The 20,054-nt window shown below is 36.8% G+C and overlaps 1 protein-coding gene across 1 annotated transcript in view; it reads right to left on the bottom strand.

The window, feature by feature from the left end:
* Positions 1 to 20,054, bottom strand: part of asun (integrator complex subunit 13 asun) — a 409,288-nt gene that overhangs the window by 280,235 nt on the left and 108,999 nt on the right. The window contains exon 6 of the mRNA XM_090371642.1: positions 14,087 to 14,215. Coding sequence (XP_090227768.1) covers positions 14,087 to 14,215 — 129 coding nt within the window. The remainder of the gene's footprint in view (positions 1 to 14,086; positions 14,216 to 20,054) is intronic.

A 20,054-nucleotide genomic window follows, 5' to 3' on the forward strand; every position in this document is an offset into this window, starting at 1 on the left:
TACCGATTTTGTAACCGTTGCAAGAGGCCGATTTATTTTTCTGATGACTCACGGAAGTTATTATAATTTTTTTTTTTTTTTTTTTTTTTTTAATACAAAGTGTTTTTTGATTGTCTTTGTTTTACATTCAAATTTAGAGACACAATATATGCTGTAAATATGAACAAAATTTAATTATTAAATGTTTTCTAGTTTTTTTTTTTTTTTTTTTTGTTTATATCTTACCATCCTCAAATGGGGGCGTTAGACATTATTGCATGTTTTATTTTTGTTTATAGTGAATAATAAACCAGGCAACAATGGGACCGGAGATTTTCTTTGGCAAGAAGAAATACACTAGATTTGAGGAAGCTATCAAAGACATTGCAAATCAAGAACCTAATGATAATGAGGTTTTTGAAATTTGCATATTACCTCGAAATTTGGATGAGTTGACAGATTGTGAAGAGTTTTATGAAGATGTTTTATAGGACCTTAATTCATTTCCAAAAAAAATTCCTGGTTCTATGGAAATTTCATTTGAAAATACCAATGAAGAAGATTATGTGGCAAAAGATAAAAGTGGTAGTGATTCAACGTATATCTTGATTTTGAAAAAGCAAAATGGCTGAAGAGACATCTGGAATATGCACCTTTCAGAACAAATGAACATTGTTTTACAAATGAGTTAGATGCTGTGAAAAATAACTTAAAAGATTTGTTCCCACCCAAAATATTTGAAAAATTTTTAGTGATGAAATCGTAGACTATACAATATGCGAACAAACGATAATATACACTCAACAAAAACAATCATGAATTTACTATCGCCAACAAATAAATGCAAAGTTTTATCGCAATATTGCTTTTGATAGGATATCACAACCTTTCTCAAGAAAGAATGTATTGGTCATTGGATGAGGACTCGGGTGTCTTGTGCATTATAATGCCATGTCAAAAGATCAATATCTAGAAATAAAGAGATTTGTACATCTAGTCAATACAGGCAGTTCTCGCTTTACGAGTTCCTGGGTTTAAAAGTGTTTTTTTTACTCAAGTGAACAAAATCGAAAATAAAAACATTAATTGCAAAAAATGAATGTTAACACATTCGCTGCCGATCACGCACCAGCACGTGATGTCGCAGCAGTAGCAGTATTGAAGAGCCGATCACGCTCTGGCGCGGGATGTGGCATCATTACCCAGTAGCCAATCATGCGTGGGTGCAGGATTCATTAGACTTTTGTATGAAGTTGTCAATTTCAGTTGGCATTGTGTTTCTGCTGTGTATATTTGTTTTGGCATCAAGTTAAGGATGTAAACTATATGTAGTTGTATGTGGTGTTGAATATTTTGTTATGTGACGTGCAGAAAAGCCTTGTAATATGAGTTGTGCAGATGACAGTTTAGCAGGCCAATCGTGCCCAAAAAGAAGAAAAGTGCAATATGAAAAATCTCTTACAGATGAAGAAATTGCAAAGGAGGATTTATCTGATGTATATCCCAGTGACGTCAGTTACGACGATGACGAAGATTTTATCCCTCCAAAGGACGATTCGGAAAGTGTATCCCGGTAAGTTGGAAAACGTCATGTGGGAAAATGATGCAACATCGATGAAACAGTTTCGTTTCACAAAATCCGAGTCTTTGCTGCAACCCGTGCCAGGTGATAATCCAATAGATTACTTTCGTCATTTATTTACCGACAATATCTTGGATGAAATAATTACACAAACAAATGTTTATGCTCCTGAAATACTTCTTCCCCGAGAAAATAAAGAACATTCTCGAATAAATGCATGGAAGGACACCACTAGAGATGAAATGCTGGTATTTTTAGGATTAATTTTACATATGGGAACCATTCGACTGAACCGCATACAAGATTATTGGAAAACAGATAAGCTGTTCGGAGTACATGTGTTCGCAGATAACATGAGCAGGAATCGTTTCTTATTATTACTGCGGGCCTTGCATTTTGCAAAAAATCCAGAAAAGAAAGAGGTATGTCCATGGGATCGCCTATATAAAATTCGAAAAATGGTGAATCTGTTCAATGCACGAATGTCAGAAATATATTATCCAGGACGTGAGATTAGCTTAGATGAGTCTATGATATTGTGGCGTGGAAGGCTTGTTTTTCGACAGTACATTCAAAACAAACGCCATAAGTACGGCATCAAGTTATATATGATCATAACGCCTACTGGCATGGTTATCAAATTTCAAGTGTATACCGGTATGTTGGATGATTCTGGTGGAAAAGGACATGCACAAAAAGTCGTCATGAACTTACTTGATGGGATGTTAGATGTCGGGTATAGCATATTTATGGACAATTATTACAATAGCTATGAACTTACTCAGTGTCTCGCTGACAGACAAACCCATTGTACTGGGACAATCAGAAGTAATAGGAAAACATTTCCGAAAGAGGTTCGAGAAAAAAAGCTGAAGAAAGGGAAAACTTTATCAAGGTGTGCCCGTGGTGTAATGATTGCTAAGTGGAAGGACAGAAGAGATGTCAGTTACATATCTACAGAATACCAAAATGATATGGTGGAGATGCAGAAAAAACGAGGCAAACTGAAGTCAAAACCATTGCCTATAATTGAGTATAATAGGTTTATGTCAGGCATTGACAAGCAAGATCAAATGCTTGCCTATTATCCTTGCGAAAGGAAAACCATTAGGTGGCCTACAAAAATATTTATGCATATTTTGCAACTAATAATGATCAATGCACACCATATCTATAATAAATATTCACACAACAAGGTGCAACTTTATGACTTCCGTTTATCAGTGATCAGATCTTTATTGAAACAGCCATCTGATCTCCCTCATACTGTGCATGATGTACCTGAACTGGAACATGTGCTCAAACCACGGGATGAAAGAAAAGGTGGAAAGATATTGAGGAGGCAATGCAAACGTTGCTATTCTGAAGGGAAACGTAAGGATACAATCTATATCTGCAGTGTTTGTGAAGGATCACCCAGCTATTGCTTAGATTGTGCGAAAATTATTCATAAGTAACATTCTTACACATAGTATTTATAATCTGTAGTTGTTCGGTATGAAATAAAACGTATTTCTTAATGTTACCATGTTTTTTGTTTTATTATTTACAAACTACATTATTATGCTTTTGTGTCACGCGCCAGCGCGTGATTCGGCATTTAAAGCCAAATTTGACTTCCAGTGCCTATCACATGCTGGCGCGTGAATCTCCAAATCTTTTGGAAACTGTTTTCATTTTTCGTTACCAATTTTCAAGCTTTTTCGTTATGGAAACACAGTCAGCTTCTGGCGATAGTCTCCGCCTTCTGTGCTGGGCTATTAACGATAGCATGCTGCCTCATGACTGGCAGCGAACGTGTTAAACATTCATAAATATCGCATTCCAAACCACGTGCGTAGCTATACAATACAGTGTACCCTGCTATAAGATATTAATCAATTCCAGAGACACTATAGTATCATTAAAATATTGTAATGTGAACCCAATAACACATTGTTTTTTGGTAATTCGTTTCAAGATCTCGGAAGTTGAAATTTTCGCTGTATAACTAAGCTATTTAACTCTCTAAAATGTCATTTTAAGGTAAAGAACCTTAAGGCCATATAAAAGGTCTTGAGCATGGTTTGAAAATTGTATTAGTTACCAATTCAAAATGCACTACACTTTCATCGTTATCATATGTTCCGTTATAAGAATCAATTTTAAATGCCTTTGTGATATTTTTCTAAAACACGTTTCTGGAGGTCATGACCATAAAACAATAAAAACAATTTGCACTTTCCGGTTTATTGGGCTTTTCTGTTACTGTAAGCAATTATAAAAGGCTAGTAAACTCTATCTTCTTGCATTTGTGAAAATACCGATAGCTGGAATTGGGTGGATTTTACGTTATTATGGTGAAATGTGTTTCCCCTTTACTAAAATGTTCAATCGTATAAAAAACATAAATAAATTTTCAGAATTTTCTCTTCATTCCTTTTTTTTTTAAGCTTCATAAACTTGTTACTCCATGCAGCGGCGAGTTATCCTATGGGCAAAAAGGGCAATTGCCTGGGGCCCCCATCAACAGGGCGGCCCCAAAGTCCCCAAATCAATATTCTATAAACTCATTTTTGTAGTAAAAAAATCAGAACCTAGGACCCTAGATTGCAGGTGTGATGCGGGCGTATGGCAACAAATGAAATATAAACACCTTGGCGCAGGGCAGAGTGCATTGCCGTATACAGACCAGCCCTATGCAACAACCCTATCCCGTAATGTATTTTCTACCAGACCTTAGAGTTTCATTCCACCCCTATTCTGCTGACAAGGGCCGAAGGACTTCCAGCGACGAAATCAGCGCGGTAGTAAATGATATCTACTACTTATCAACAGTAACCATAGCAAATATATAACTGAATTTTATTGTTTTTATTTCAAAATAGAAACCATCTCCGTGAAACGGGCCATTATAGTTGTCAATCTTAAAATCCTATATCACATTACACGGAAAATTCGGTTACATTTGCTCTGGTTATTGTTGATAAGTAGTAGATATCATTTACTACCGCACTGATTTTGCCGCTGGAGGTCCTTCGGCCCGAATGGGATATTAAGATTGACAACTATAACGAGCTATGTCATCCCCGTGGTACAGACAGTACATATGGCTGATCGCTGATATCAACATAGTGTGTGCCAACAAGTGTATTGTGTATTATTGTATTAACAATAAGTGTATAAGATACAAATGTTGTTTAATAAATACAGTAAACCCCTGCTATTCGCGGGGGTTAGTTCCAGAGAAACGCCACGAATACCGAAAATGCAAATACTGAGTTATGGCTCCCACAGTAATAATGCAGTTCCGGTCCAAAGTATGAAATATATAAGAAAAACTAGTCTAAAATTTTGTCTATGTTTGTATTATATGTACCTTCATAATATGACTATGTACATAGACAGTACATAGTGAAATGCAAGCATATGGCATCGAAATGAAAATAAGAAACGATTTAATATTAAATGTAATATTTATTAGAAATTTCAAACAAATCTTTCAAACCAGCGTCTTTGCTAGCTAAAAAAACATCCCGCCAGTGCTATCACCAGTTTCGCTAAAGTGTTGATAAAGGAGTTGTGCCTTTACACGAATGATGAGTGAACTTAATGGAATTTTATTTTGAGTTTGGTCTTCTATCCACAGATTTTAAGCCTTTTCCATTTTTTCTAATTTAACATCACGAGTTACAGAGCAAATTTTTGAAGCAATTAGCGTGTTTTCACGGACATTACGGCGGATTTTTTCTTCCGATTTCTTGATTGATCGTACCATTGACTCATTGATTTTATAATGTTTTGCCACTGAGGAGACACTTTCACCATTAGAAATTTTATCTAATAACCCAATTTTATTCGCTAATGTTATCACCTTCTTTGATCTTTTCACATTTCCCTTGTTATTTGTAGCCATATTTTTGTAGGGGTTAGAAAGAACTTGTCCACAATAAAGTCACTTTCTTCCATTAACACACTCGAAAAAGTCTGTTTTACACTGCAGAACGGTAGATTTATCACTTTTGTAAGCATATCAATTTATGAATTGATAAATTTATTCAGTTTATAAACATATAAATTAAAGCAAACTACGAAACCTTCCATGACAAGCGCATAACACATACTAAACAAGGATTAGCGAGAAACATCCACGCTCGCGATTTTGTCACCCCTCTCCCCCCACCCACTGAGCACTGTTTTGACCAGGAAAGATAATTTTAGCCACGCCCATGTTTTTTTTATGGCGGAAAATGTTCACGGCGCTTTAAAATTCATATTTTTTTTAGGTTTCATTTTATATTAAATCAGCGACCGCGAATACAGATATCGTGAATAGCGGGGATTTACTGTAAAGAGAAAATTCGAGGTAGGTATTAATACTAGTATTTTGTTTGTTTTGTTGTTAAAATATTTATTTTATATTTTATACTAATTCTAACACATGATTTGGTGCAGGCTCTTTCCCACGATAATGTACAATTAATTTAAACAAATTTTCTGTAATTGGGGCAGAATACTGGATTTCTATTTTACATTGTACATTCAAATATTATTTTACTTAATTATGAAAAACGATTAGCTGAATAAAGTAAAAAAATAATAAATTATACAATATACGAATATAAAAATATTTTAGGGTGATGAAAAGAATGTACGAATCAGGGTTTCAAAAAAGAAAGAAGCAGAAAATTAAAGAGGCGGAATTAAAAAAGAAACAAACCTCATTACAGGATTTTGTAGCAATAAAAAAATCGAAAAGATGACAGCAGAAAAACAGAAGAAAATAGAATAGAAAATGAACCTTCCAACTCTACAGTATCAGCCGGCATTATTATTGATCAAACTGAAAACAATACCAACAATGCAACTGTTTACAATATTAATGATAACAATGATAAAAATATTAATACAAATATCAATGATAATAATGATCAAAATATTAATACAAACAATATCAATGATAATAATGATAAAAATATGAATGCAATACATACAAATAATATCAAACATAAAACATACACTAAAGATATTGCTTTATGGCCAAACCCTTCACAAATGATTTTATTGAGTTTTGCCTTCGCGAAAAACCGAAAAATTTTGGAAACATTAAAAATTCAAACCGAAATTTTAATTGTGATGGAAAAATCATTACAAGAAAATTAAACGAATCCCATTTCTATTTAAATAGAGCTAATGGTACCACAGAAAAAGGAGAGTGGTTAATATTTTGAGAAATCACAAAATCTGTGTACTGTTTTATTTGCAAATTGTTTTCAGTTAAATCAAAAAAAAATTATTAGTTACTGGATGTAATGATTGGAAACATATTGTTAATATTTTAAGAAGGCATGATGAGTCTAAAGAACATAAGGAAAATATGTGTGTGTATGTAAAGCACTTGAAAAGTGTAGGAAGAATTGATTTAGAGTTGATAAAAGCTTATGAAAAACAAACAAATTATTGGCATGAGGTTCTAAAAAGAGTTGTTGCGACTGTGAAACTGTTAGCTTTATTAGGGTTGGGATTTCGAGGGCATGATAGTAGTGCAGGAAATTTTATGAGTTGCTTTGAATACTTAGCTAATTTTGATATGTTTTTGAAAATCCACTTAGAAAGTTATGGTAAATGTGGTAAAGGACAGGTGAATTATCTTTCTAATACTACGTGTGACGAATTCATACATTTAATGGCCACCAGCATAAGAAATACAATTGTTAATGAAATCAAACAGGCTAAATACTTTTCACTTATTGTTGACTCTACTCCCGACATAAGTCACACAGATCAATTATCATTTATTATACAATATTTAGATAAAGAAAATAAAATTCGGGAATGTTTCTTGTCTTTCCCACATACTGAAAAGCATGACGCTAGCTATTTAGAAAATATTATAACTTCAAAATTAACGGAATATGGTTTAGATATCCAAAACTGTCGAGGACAATCTTACGACAATGCAGCCAACATGTCCGGGATATACAATGGGTTACAAGTGAAGATTAAGAGCCATAGTAAAACTGCAGTTTATGTCCTTGGTGCAGCTCATAGGCTAAATTTAGTGAGAAATTCTGCTGCAGAAGCTTATCCAAAAGCACTCCATTTCTTCAATTTTATTCAAAATTTATTTGTATGTTTCTCTTCTTCTACAAAGAGATGGGATATTTTAATGAAAGCAACTGCAAAAGGAAATGTAACATTAAAAAAAATTGTTCTACAAGATGGTCCTCAAGAGCAGATGCAATTTTAGCTGTTAAGATGAATTTTTTGGCCATAAAAGAATCTTTATTTAAAACTTTTGAAGATTGTAATGAAAAACCTGTAACAAAATTAGAAGCAAAAAAGCTATATGAAACTTTGAAGATTTTGAAACAACGCTTTTACTTTTCATATGGAATGCAATTCTACAAAGATGGAATGCAACTAGTAAAAGTCTTCAAAATAAAAATTCTGATTTACACAATGCCGTAAATCTTTTAAAATCATTATCTTTGTACATATCAGAAGACATTCGAAACAACAATGAATTTTTTGATACTACAGAGTCAGAATGTTTTGCATTAACAAAAAATACAAATTATGAGTCAGGCAAAGGGTGAAAATGCAAAAGAAAATTACATTTTGATGAGAAAAGAGATGGAAATGAGGATGTGCAATTGGCAGGCAAACAAGGATTTATAATGAATTGTTTGAATGTTATCCGCGATCAGTTGGTATCAGACATTCAAAGATGTGTTGAGGCTTATCAAAATATTTTAAATTATTTTGCCATATTAATAAATATCAACTTAAAAGAAATTTCGTCAAATGAGTACAATGAATTTATTTTAAATTTAATAAATACGTATTCAAATGACATCGCGTTAGTATTTTTAAGGAAGAACTTACCCACTTTGTACATTTTGCAAAAAATGAAAATTTAAATTCTCCTTTATTAATGTATAAAGCAATTCAAGAAGGGCTAGTTTCTACGTTTCCTAATGTGGACATAATTTTAAAATATATTTAACCATACATGTTTCTAACGCATTGGCAGAACGTTCTTTCAATGTACTTAAAAGAATTAAAAATTACATTAGAAATTCTTTAGGCCAAGAAAAATTATGCAATTTTCAATATTATGCATTTAAAATGACATTACTAGTTGATCCCTCATTATTGGCTTGGCACTTGTTGGTTTGTTGCACAAGGAGTTGTCTTCTTCAGAAATGTTTCAGGAGGCATTTATTTCCAAGATAATCTTCTCTTTTCTTTATCAATTTCAATATCAGGCATAAACAAATTGCAACTAAGATCGAATGTATAAAGTTAGGCCAATAATGAATATTATTGGCCTAACTTTATACTTCACCATTGACTCAACTTCACCTAACTTCACCATTGACTCAACTTCACCTAACTTCACCATTGACTCAACTTCACCTAACTTCACCTAACTTCACCATTGACTCATCTATTGATTATGTCCAAAATACTTGTCCAATACACCATTGACTCATCTATTGATTATTTCCAAAATACTTCACCATTGACTCATCTATTGATGAGTCAATGGTGAAGTATTTTGGACATAATCTAGCCAAACAATTTATGCAATGTTGAGTCAGTTTCGTGTTATACAAGCACTAGGAAAACAAAATTGAGAGGAGGAGTGTCTTATAGGCCTAATAATTGTGATGAGTATACCAAACTGCTTTGCAGAGCCGCCGCAAGAGGGTAGGTGAGGTAAGCATCACTTACGGGCAGCATTTCAGGAGGGTGGAAAATTTTTTTTTGACATATGCAAGTCGGACCTCTGTTTAACAACCTTCCTTTATAGTGAAATTTTCTATTTTATGATATTTTTTCAATTCCCCTTGGTAATTACATTTAAAATAGTTTCCTTAGAATGAAAAAAATTTCCATATAACGAACGGATTACATGAGACTTAACTGGGAATGCACTGTTAGCACCTCTGGTCTTCAGGGAATTGAAGGAGGGAGCAAATTAGGTAAACAAATCCTTAGCCATAATTATGACAGCATTCTTGGATCCAGGGGAGATACCTATGGACTGAAGATGTGCAAATATATCCCCAATTCATAGAAAGTGGGATCAACAGGCAGCATGAGTAGATCCTATTCCATGGAAAATAATGGAACCATTGGTTAAAGAAGTAATGCAGGACCATTTGGATAGGCATGCAATTTTACTACAATCACAGCATGTATTTGTCGATGGGCAGTTTTGTGTAACTAATCTGATAGGTTACGATGATGCAGTGACTAAGGAACTAATATCAAAAATAATTTTGACATCATATACAGTGGATTCCAGTTATTTGGGCCATCGGTTAATCGGGGCAGCCATTTATTTGGGGCAAATCATAAAAAACAGAACTCATCGAGAAAAAAACCAGGGTTTACTTCGCTTAATTGGGACAACATGCCGTTTAATCGGGGCAGGAGACCGCAGCACTGGAGATTACCCTACGATTGTCTCCAACCGTATCACGTGATTCGGTCAGATTTCTGGAGGTCACAACCATAAAACAATAAAAACAATTAACAGTCACCTGTTTATTGGGGTTTTATGTTAGTGCAATCTATCATAAACTGATAGTAAACTCGATCGTATTGAATTTTCGATAATAACAAAAGCTGGAATTCTGTGGGTTATTATGGTGAAATGTGTTTACACTTCCATGAAATCTTCAATCATATAAAAAAATTAATTTTCAGAATCTTCTCTTCATTCCTATTTTTAAAGCTTCGTAACTTACTACTCCATTCTCACTTGCGCATATCGTGTTACTTACAATTTGTGTGTGTCGTGTTCTTTGTTATTAATTACTTATCTTTTTAATATTTTAAATTTTAACTCTGACCCACAAATGTCAGTGAACAGAAATGTCAACTAGTTAATATGTACATATTACAGTATGTATTAATTATTCCAATTATCACGTATATTCTTTGGATTTTCACATATTATATAATTTTTTAATTGGTAAGGTAATAAAGCGTAAATCCGTGATTAATATATCTTTATTTTCATAGCCTGTGGATAATATTCCTCCTATTTTCGCTAATTAGAATCGCTGTTTAATAGAATTAAAATTCAATTCACAAATGCAATCAAAATGACCGGCGCGCTTACTACACATCGTATAGTACTTTACTATGGTGAGTCCATCGTAACGTGATTTGATTGTACAGCAAACCAATTATAAAGCGGGGGTCCATTGTGTTTTTAACTATTTACGTGAAACTTCAGATAATTGGGAAAGCCGTTGAATCAGGCCAAAATGCACTAGTCCCGATGTGTCCCAAATAACTGGAATCTACTGTTCTTGGATTTCAGGATGTCTTTTGTTACTGTTGCACATAAAAGACTGCTCTACAAACCAAAGTAATGTGGCATTAAGGGCAAGTTACTGCAATTAAAAAAAAAAGGGATGGTTAAGTGGAAGAAGACAGAGTTGTTATCAATGGGCACTGCTCTTTTTAGCATTAGCAGAGGTATATGATGCAAGAAAGCAAGTTTATAGAGTATCAGCCAAAAAAATAAAAAAAAAACTTCCCATTTCACCCATAAATTCGCTCCAAACGTTTGATCACTTCTTCCTTGAATTTATTTAAGGTATCAACTTCCACAACGACCGATGGAAGTTTGTTCCAGCTGGCTAAGGGCAAATTTCCGCACGTCTAATCGACAAATGTCTTTCCTCAATTTCAGTTTATGCCCCCTCAGGTTTGTAATCTGAGGGGAGCATAAACAAGGTATCCACCAGGTTTGTAATCTGAGCAAGAGGAAGAATCCCATCAGCATTGAGCCTGCACAATCCATTCAATGCCCTATACACCTCAATCAGATTGCCTTGCAGGTGCCCAAGTCTCCAGATGCTGCAATTAGCAGAACTTAAGCCTTTCTTTCACCAGTCTTACTGCCCTTATCTGTACTCATTCTGGCAACTCTACATCCTTCCTAAAATTAGGCTTCCAAACTTGTACACAGTACTCAAGGTGTGGCTTCACCACTGCCTTATACAAGGGAATAATCACCTCCTTATCCCTGCTAGCAAAATTCTTGAATATCACTGACAAGATCCCATGACCTACTCTACAGCCTATCTACACTGATCTACACTGTTCAGAAAACTTCATATCTGACTGCACAATTACCTCCAGGTCTCTTTCATTCATTCTCCACTACCCTGAGTGTAACTCCACCCAGTTGGTACATTTCTCTGGGGGGGGGGGGGTTACTGCTACCCATATGCAGTACTTTTCATTTGTCAATGTTAAACTTCAGTTGCCACTTCTCAGCCCATCTGCCCAACTTTTCTAGATCCTGTTGCAGTAGCATACTATCATTAACAACCCTGCCAACCTTTGTATCATCTGCAAATATACAAAAATAACTATACAAAAATAAATATACAAAACAACAATGGGCTCAACACTGAACCCTGGGGGACACCACTAATTAGTCCACAAAGAGCAGATAAACTGATTAACACTTTCTGCCTTCTCCCACTCAACCATCCTTTTATTCATTGTAGCAGCCTGCCTTTAATGCCATGCTGCTCCAATTTGTACAGCAGTCATCTTCCATGATTATCAAAAGATATTCTGAAATCCAAGTATATGATATGAAAATTATTTTTTGCATCTGGTTTCTTTGTGACCATGCCATAGTATCCACTGAAATTGGTCAGACAAGACTTCACCTTGGCAAATACATGCTGTGTCTGAATTATTACTGCAGTCTTGTCTGGATGATCCTGCAATGTTCCTTTAACCAGTGACTCCTTTATTTCCTCTAGAACAGATGTTAAACTCATTGAGTGGCAAGTTAAAATAAGGCGATAACTAGGTCAATCTATTAATGAGTTTGTTAAGAAGATTGGCCGAGCAAAGTAAAATTCTTTTTACAGTGTCATTAGAGAGCAGCACCTGTTTTACTTTTGCTGATTTGTTGGGTTAGAATAGTCTCATATAGGTCAATAGCACGTGGCATTATCAAATTTTCATGAATAGCACGGTCCTCTCCTTGACAAGCAATGCAATAGCTTACTTTCAGTAAGGCTTCTGATAATTCTTTTTTACAAATCACAAATAGATTTTACCACCAACAAAGTATTTTTTTACGTGATACTTCTTTTTCTATTCAAAATAAGCAATGGACTTACCGTTCAAGTCTCGATTTCTTTCAAAATATCCCATCAACAGAGAGGGTTTCATAGAGTTAGCATTTCTGTTCACATATTATACACAGAGGGATTGGACTATGCTCATCACCCCAATAATAGAAGCCATATTTCAGATATTCATTTTGATAATGTTGTAGTTTTTTCTGGTTCTTATCTGGAGCTAATTTGCTCATAGATGAACTTGGTGAATGGTCATGATTACACTCACCACTTGGTCTATCATATTCACCACTTGGTCTATCATACTGAGGTGTTTTTGACTCATCTTTGGTATCTTTTCTCAGGATTTTCTGTTCTCTCTTAGAAAATCTTTCTCTTTCTATCTCTTACTAAAAATTATCCATGATTGGATGTTGTGAAATAAAAATTAAATATATTTACACAGAAAAACCATTGCTAACCACTCATCCAGCACAAATTCAGATTTTACAAAATACAGATATACAGTAGATACGAGTCTCAGAAAAATCTGGGACTCTTTATCTACTGTACATCTGCCTTTTTTGGAGGGGGGGGAAATAGCTGAAAAATTGGCTGTATATTCATTTTGATATATTCAGTTGCCTAATCATTTTTGTAAACAACAGGACTCTTCAATGAATAATTACTGTAAACGCCCAATTTCTCCTCTCAGCCAAAAATGCAATAAAAGAGTGTTTCAGTGGAACACTAATTACAAACAGCTACCTCTGGAGGAGAATATGGCTACCGGGATGACCACACGGTCAGAGGAGTCTGACTGTATAATTTTTCCGGAGTACAAACAGAAAATTTATTTTTCGTTTACCATTCATCAAGTGTGGTACATTAGTTACAAAGTAAATTTTTGTAAACAACAGCACACGACACCCTTTCATCGACTAGAAGTTAGGATAGCAAAAACTGCTGAGGGTTAAACTAGACAAAAATATGCATGAAGTGACGAGTGATTTATGGAGAAATCATGTGACTTCACTTTGGCATTATGATGGCCTGGACAGTTTGGTTTTCATTTAGTTTTCTTAAATGCAAGATAAATTCTAGGGCATCAGAAATAAATAGACGGCAAAATCAGTAAAATTTCACAATTAGCTGATAAATATTTTACTAAAACTAATCAAATGAAAATTGCCATTTTGGATGCAATGCCTAAGGGTACCACCCCCCCAGGAGTACACATACTCCTGGTTGAAAACCATGGCACTAGAGGATTAATTTCTCTATCATAATTATAAGAAATTTCTAAGGAATAAAAATAAAATGATCTCCTTGTGCCAGAGTTTTCATTTAAGTGCCAATAGGATAATTGAAATAATTACATATAAAATTGAAACAAGATAAGTTTTTCTCAACTTCCCTGGATATAAATTACCTTCATTGGTATTCCAGTGACTGTAGTTGAAGCAAGGTTATAATGCTGCTGTACTAAATAGCCTAGTTTGGCTGCTAGATTCCGTCCTGATTTTGCTCCATGTATTTCACTGCTTAGCAAGGCTGATAACTAAAAGAAAAAAAATGAAAACTTCAAACAGCATTCACAAATACTGCTTATTTACATTATTTATTTTTTTTACTATAACTAAAAACAGACAGAATTCAAATGGAATTCTGAGATGGAATGAGACCACCAAAGGAGAAGTCACTAGGAGATTTCTTTCTCAGGTAACTCTATTTCTCCCCCCCCCCCAGTCTCTATGCAGACTTCTTGCTTACAGGGCATGGTTACTTGAATGCAAAACCGTGTCAACTAAGACACAACCAGGCTCTAAATGTACCCGAGGAGCAGATGAGGATTGGGCACATGATTGTCCCAACTACCACCCCCACAAATGTATACTAATTTTAAAGATAGGACCAATAAATTGTGGAGATGAACATCTACTCATCTCTGATGAAATACACTATATGGCCTTCTGTGACTTTGCTCAAGAGCTCTTTGAGTCAAGGAGAAGTAGCCAAGTTTTTACCACCCAGACTGTGAGATACCCTCCCACTTGACAGTCACAACTACCTGGACCGCAACAATTCCCAATATAGAAAAACCTAAATAAGACCGGCCTATCAGAATGTGTTTTCCATCAAGACAGAATATTCATTCATTTGTGTCTGTGCTAGGTGAAAAATGAGTCCACTTAGCACAAACACAAATGCAAAAAAAAAAAAAAAAAAAAGTGTCTGTTCCTCACCTATTCAGGGTATTGCACTGAGTGGAATAACTGTGTGAGCATGGGGAGTATGAAAGGCTGCTTGTAGGAAAACTCCTCATATAAGGTGCTATTTTAAATTGTACCTTGTGTTTTGTAGTATGAACTGATATCAAATTTTTCATCTTATCATCCTGGATCCGATAGTTACCTCTACTGCACTGATTTTTACTAGATAATGTTCTATATTATTTTTTTGTTTTTGCTATCGATAAGTCTATTAAAGCTACCCTTTTGCATTGGTGTTTAACACAAGGTCAAGCTTGTCCCCCTACTAAGTGCCGGAAGGGGAAGGTTTACGTTGTGCTTAACTCCCTACAGCTGCCCACTTTACTACAACTATACTATACTGTATAGTTGAACGGAATGTTCTCACTACATAGAATCGACTACACTTGAACGGAATGTTCTCACAACATAGAATTGATTTCAATTGTGATTTCCTTAGAAATTGAGCATTGAAAACAAAATTTTCTGAAAAACTTTGTAAACAAGAAACATTACCTGTTCTAACTTGGTGAGTACTGCATAAGAGGAAAATAAAAGAAGAGAAAAATAAAGACTTTCTGTTATATATCAGGAAAAAGCGGCATCTTTGTGGCACATTCCTACTTTAGACCTGGCATGTGTTTGACCCAACTTGTGGTAAACACCATTCTGCTCCAGCTGAGGCCTATTGAAGAACTGAGGTACTTTTAACTTGGTAATTCGAATTGACTGTTTATCTGGATCTTGACATAACCCACAATGAACAACTCAGAACTAGGAAATACTCCAAAGGATCGTGCCAAGTCTTCCCAGGAAGGCAAGGGTGAATCATGAACAAACATGAAGACACCTCCAAAGCTAACAGGAGTAAAACTAAGCAGGGAGAAAAATGGCACAAACACAGATCTGGGACCAATTTCCCAACACTGAAAGAAATACAAGAGGAAGGAGCTAAAGAATCCTCTGGTGATTCGGAACAAGAAAAACCAGTAGAAACCTCTAAGTGGATCCCCAGTGACTGGATCATTGCCATACGAAGGACACTGGAGAAATACATGGTCAAACAATTCAACTGAATAACAGCTAAGATTAGGATGGATATTATAGTTATTCAGCAGGAGGGAGACAATGGTCCTCCACCTTTATATTACCAATGAAAAGCTTGAGATAAAAATAGACCTACTGACCCAGGTATGGGAAAATACAATGCAACAGTGCCCCCATTCCATTGCAGAAGCATTGAGGAATGGTCTGACTGAATCTGCACCTACAGGACTGAGAGAAAGCCCCTATTTCTGGAAGAAAAAGGAAACCAATGAAATCGCATGTAATACTAGTTAAACCAGCAGAGGATAACCAACTCGAAACCAGTAAGGCTGTAAAGGAAGCGCTCACAAAAAACCTTAAAGACCAGATGAAGACAATTAAAATCAAGAATATCAGAAAAACGAGGAATCCGGGAGTAATCACTGAGACAAGGGAGGAGGCACTCACTATCCTGAGTAACCGGATATACCCAATCATGGCTTGAGGGCTGAAGCTCCCAAAAGAAAGGAGCCATCTATAGTCCCCTTTGACATCGATCAGACAACATCTGATGAACTGAGGGAGGAGATATATCACAAGAATCTAGGAGCATACCTACCAGAAACTGAGATGGGCAGATATCATCTCAGTTTCTGGTAGGTACTGAGATGGGCAGATATCATCCCCAGATATTACACCAAATCAAAATCCACCAACACTGTCAACTGGGTGGTTGAGCTCTCCCCAAGGGCCTGCCAGGTCATCAGCACCCAGATCAGGATCTTCATCAACTGAGGAAGCCATAGATACAGAGAGCACATCCCAGTTCCTAAATGCTACCAGTGTTTGTGCTTTGGTCACACAAGCCACACATGTAACCAATGGGCATCTACATGTGGTCATGCACTGAAAGGGCACAAATTTAAGGATTGCTTCGCTAAGGATCAATCTCCAGTTTGTGCAAACTGTAAGAACGCTATGACCCCATATGACCACTCTATTAGGGATGTCAACTGTCTGGTCTATAAGAAAGTGAAGAGCCAGTACCATCAAAGAATCAATTATGGATAGCCACCCTTCTACAACATCATTCCAAGGAATAAAGTTTTTACAAATAAATGCACAGAAGGCAAGAGTGGTCACTGACCAGATAAAGGTAAAAGCCCAGGAGGAGGGGGGGGTTTATGTGATTCTGCTGCAAGAGCCATATGTCCATGTGGGGAGTGTGCAGTTGCAATGTCTACACCCCCATCCAGGTGAAGACATTGCAACTGCACTGGCAATAATACAAACTGCCCTCAATCTACTCTCAGATGGAAGAATCTTGATTGGGATGGATGAGAACTGCTGCTCCCCCCCACTACAGTACGGATTTAAACCAAGCTTCAGTACAGAGGATGTGATCAATAGTCTAATCAATACAAACCAAAAGTACTCACTTGTGATCCTAATCGACTTTGTTTGACCACCTCTGGTGGCCAAGCATACAATGCAAGGCCAGTGTCTCAGCCAACATATATAACTGTGTGGAAACCTACCTATCCAACAGAAAAGTCCTGATAACCACCAAATCCAAGAGAGTCACCAGAAGGTATCAAGGCTGTCTTGAGACCATTCCGCTGGTTCATCATTATGGAGAAGTTCCTGGGAATGGACCTCGGTGGAGTCAGTCCCTTCGCTTTTGCAGACAATCTTGTGCTTGTTGTCCAGTCCAACATGAGAGCTTTATTAGAAGAGAAAACATGCACTGACTAAATTGCAGAACTGGGCCTCCATTTATCGCCTCACCATCTTTGGCGAAAAAGTGAAATATATTCTGCTCAAGGGAAAGCTATAGCTCCGGAGACCACCTGTTATGAAAATCAGCAAAAATTTTATCCACCTGTATGAAGAGGTGAAATACCTGGGCTTATACCTGGATGCACAGCTCACCTTCCAGCACCACCTGAAGTATCTAGCCAAAATACAGAAATACTCTGCAATGATTAGGCACATTAGCAGGGCTGACTCTGGGGCTTGAAACACAGAACTCTCTCACTAATATACAAAGCGATCTTTGTGCCCATCGTCTGCTATGGTGCCTCGATTTGGTGCACCAAAGTCACATTAGAATGCAACAGGTGGAAACTGGACTCGATTCAGCAATTCATGGTCTTCTCTGTGACCAGGGTGTGCCATACAGTCAGCACACCTGCTCTCTGTGTTATCACAGGATATCTGCCACTTCACTTGGAAGTCATTTGATGCAGCATGTTCCAGCGCTGAAAAAAGGAATCTCCATGGGACTTCAGCTGAACCTAGCGAATAACCAACATCAGGAAAGGAAATGAATCACAGACTACCTGCTAAACCAATGGTAAACTGGCTGGGACACTACTGAGAAGGGTGCTGTCACCAAGAGGTTCCTCCCATCAGTCAGACATACCTGCTGCAGGTTTCTTCCTTGGTACACCCCCAGACTGCAGACTACCTTTCTCCTAACAAGGCATGGCCCTTCCAGCATAAGCTCACTACCGTGGGAATCGAACAAGATCCTCAATGCCACTGCGGAAATCACAAGGTGTGAGAGCACATAATGTACCTCTGCCCCACATATGAAGATCACCAAATAAGGCTGAATACAGAAATACAAAATAGCCCTCATAATCAAGAACACATCTTGTTTCTTGATGAAAGCGGTTATATTGCTTTTGCATAGCAGTTCTCACCACCAGGTGGACACAGAATGAACATCAAAGTAGACAGGAACACCGAGTAGTGACTTCGACCTTGATCAATCACCATTGAACATGGAATAAATTCCCACTAAGTGACTGGCAGAGTGCTGTAGGAAGCCCTGGACTATGAAATCCCCCAAGCTAACCCCAACATGGGTAGATAACTGCTAGCACTCCACAGAGTGCAGGATCAAAACAAGCTAGCTGACAAGCTGCCATGATAACCACTTCACGGGGAAGGAATACTGCAGGCACTCATTGAGTGCAGGATCCTCGGAGAAATCCATCACGGCTCGCCCCCCCCCCCCACCGATGTGCGGGATCACCATCTGAGCATGGGCAATGGCACTCACACAGGGACAACTGCCGCTGTGACTTTCCAACCCATTCCCTCTTCCCCTATCATTATTTGGTGGACTATCTATTCTATGGCCCACTTGTACTTCATTCCCCATTCTGACCCTCCTTTACTATATTCTCCATGCTCTTTTCTAATAAAAACTATTTTTTTTTTTTTTTTTACTTGGCTTCAGTCAGGAAGCTCAGGTGACCCAGGCAGAAGCTAGCCAGAGAATAATCCCTACTGAACTGGTTACCTCTCCATTGGCTGTGGACAATAATGTGGGGTCCCAACAGGGGCCCTGTGGCCAAATGCCAGAAATACAACATACCACCACACTACATGACAAAAACCACACATTGATCTGGCATGTACAGAGTCTGTAATCTTCACAAGAGTACTAATGGTGAAATTGTGGGGAACCACCAGTGGTATCTTATCCTTAAACACTATGTGGAACTAAAAAAAAATGAATTGTCAGATCAAAACCAAAATTTGCATGGATGCTATAGAGATTTCAGAGTATCAAACAAAAAAAAAAAATTTTTTTTTTCATATTTCTATTACAACTACTTCTGGGTGAATACAAATATTTTGACACCCCCCTTGTGGAGCCACTGACAATCACTACCTCCTTTGGGATTGTTGCTGTGTTACTTGATTCACAAGCGAGGGCTCTGGCACTGAGTTGCTTGAGGGCAGCTGAGAGCTTGATTGGCTCCTCATTTTAATTGCTTCACAAATGCATCTGCCCTGTTCTTTAAGCTCTCATAAATGCCCATCAGAATGCTCACTTCATGCCTGTTTCCTCGTATTGTTTAAAAGATCAATCGTGTTGGCTGCATGGTTAGGATTGTCCGTTATTCTTGTAGATAAATGAACAATCTGTTCAAGGTCATTAGTAATTGCAAAAGCCTCAGCATCTCGATCAGCTGGGTCGGTGTAACTAGAAAACGGAAACCAGCTGGGGTTGTGAACATTGTTAGGAAAGTTGGACTGGAGAAAGTTAAGTTGCAAAGAGAGGAAGTCAAAGAGCTCCAAGTGATTAGTGGAGTTGGGAGAACA

Source organism: Mastigoproctus giganteus, chromosome 4 (assembly GCF_048544385.1).
Source record: "Mastigoproctus giganteus isolate SK-2022 chromosome 4, ASM4854438v1, whole genome shotgun sequence".
Classification (NCBI taxonomy): domain Eukaryota; kingdom Metazoa; phylum Arthropoda; class Arachnida; order Uropygi; family Thelyphonidae; genus Mastigoproctus; species Mastigoproctus giganteus.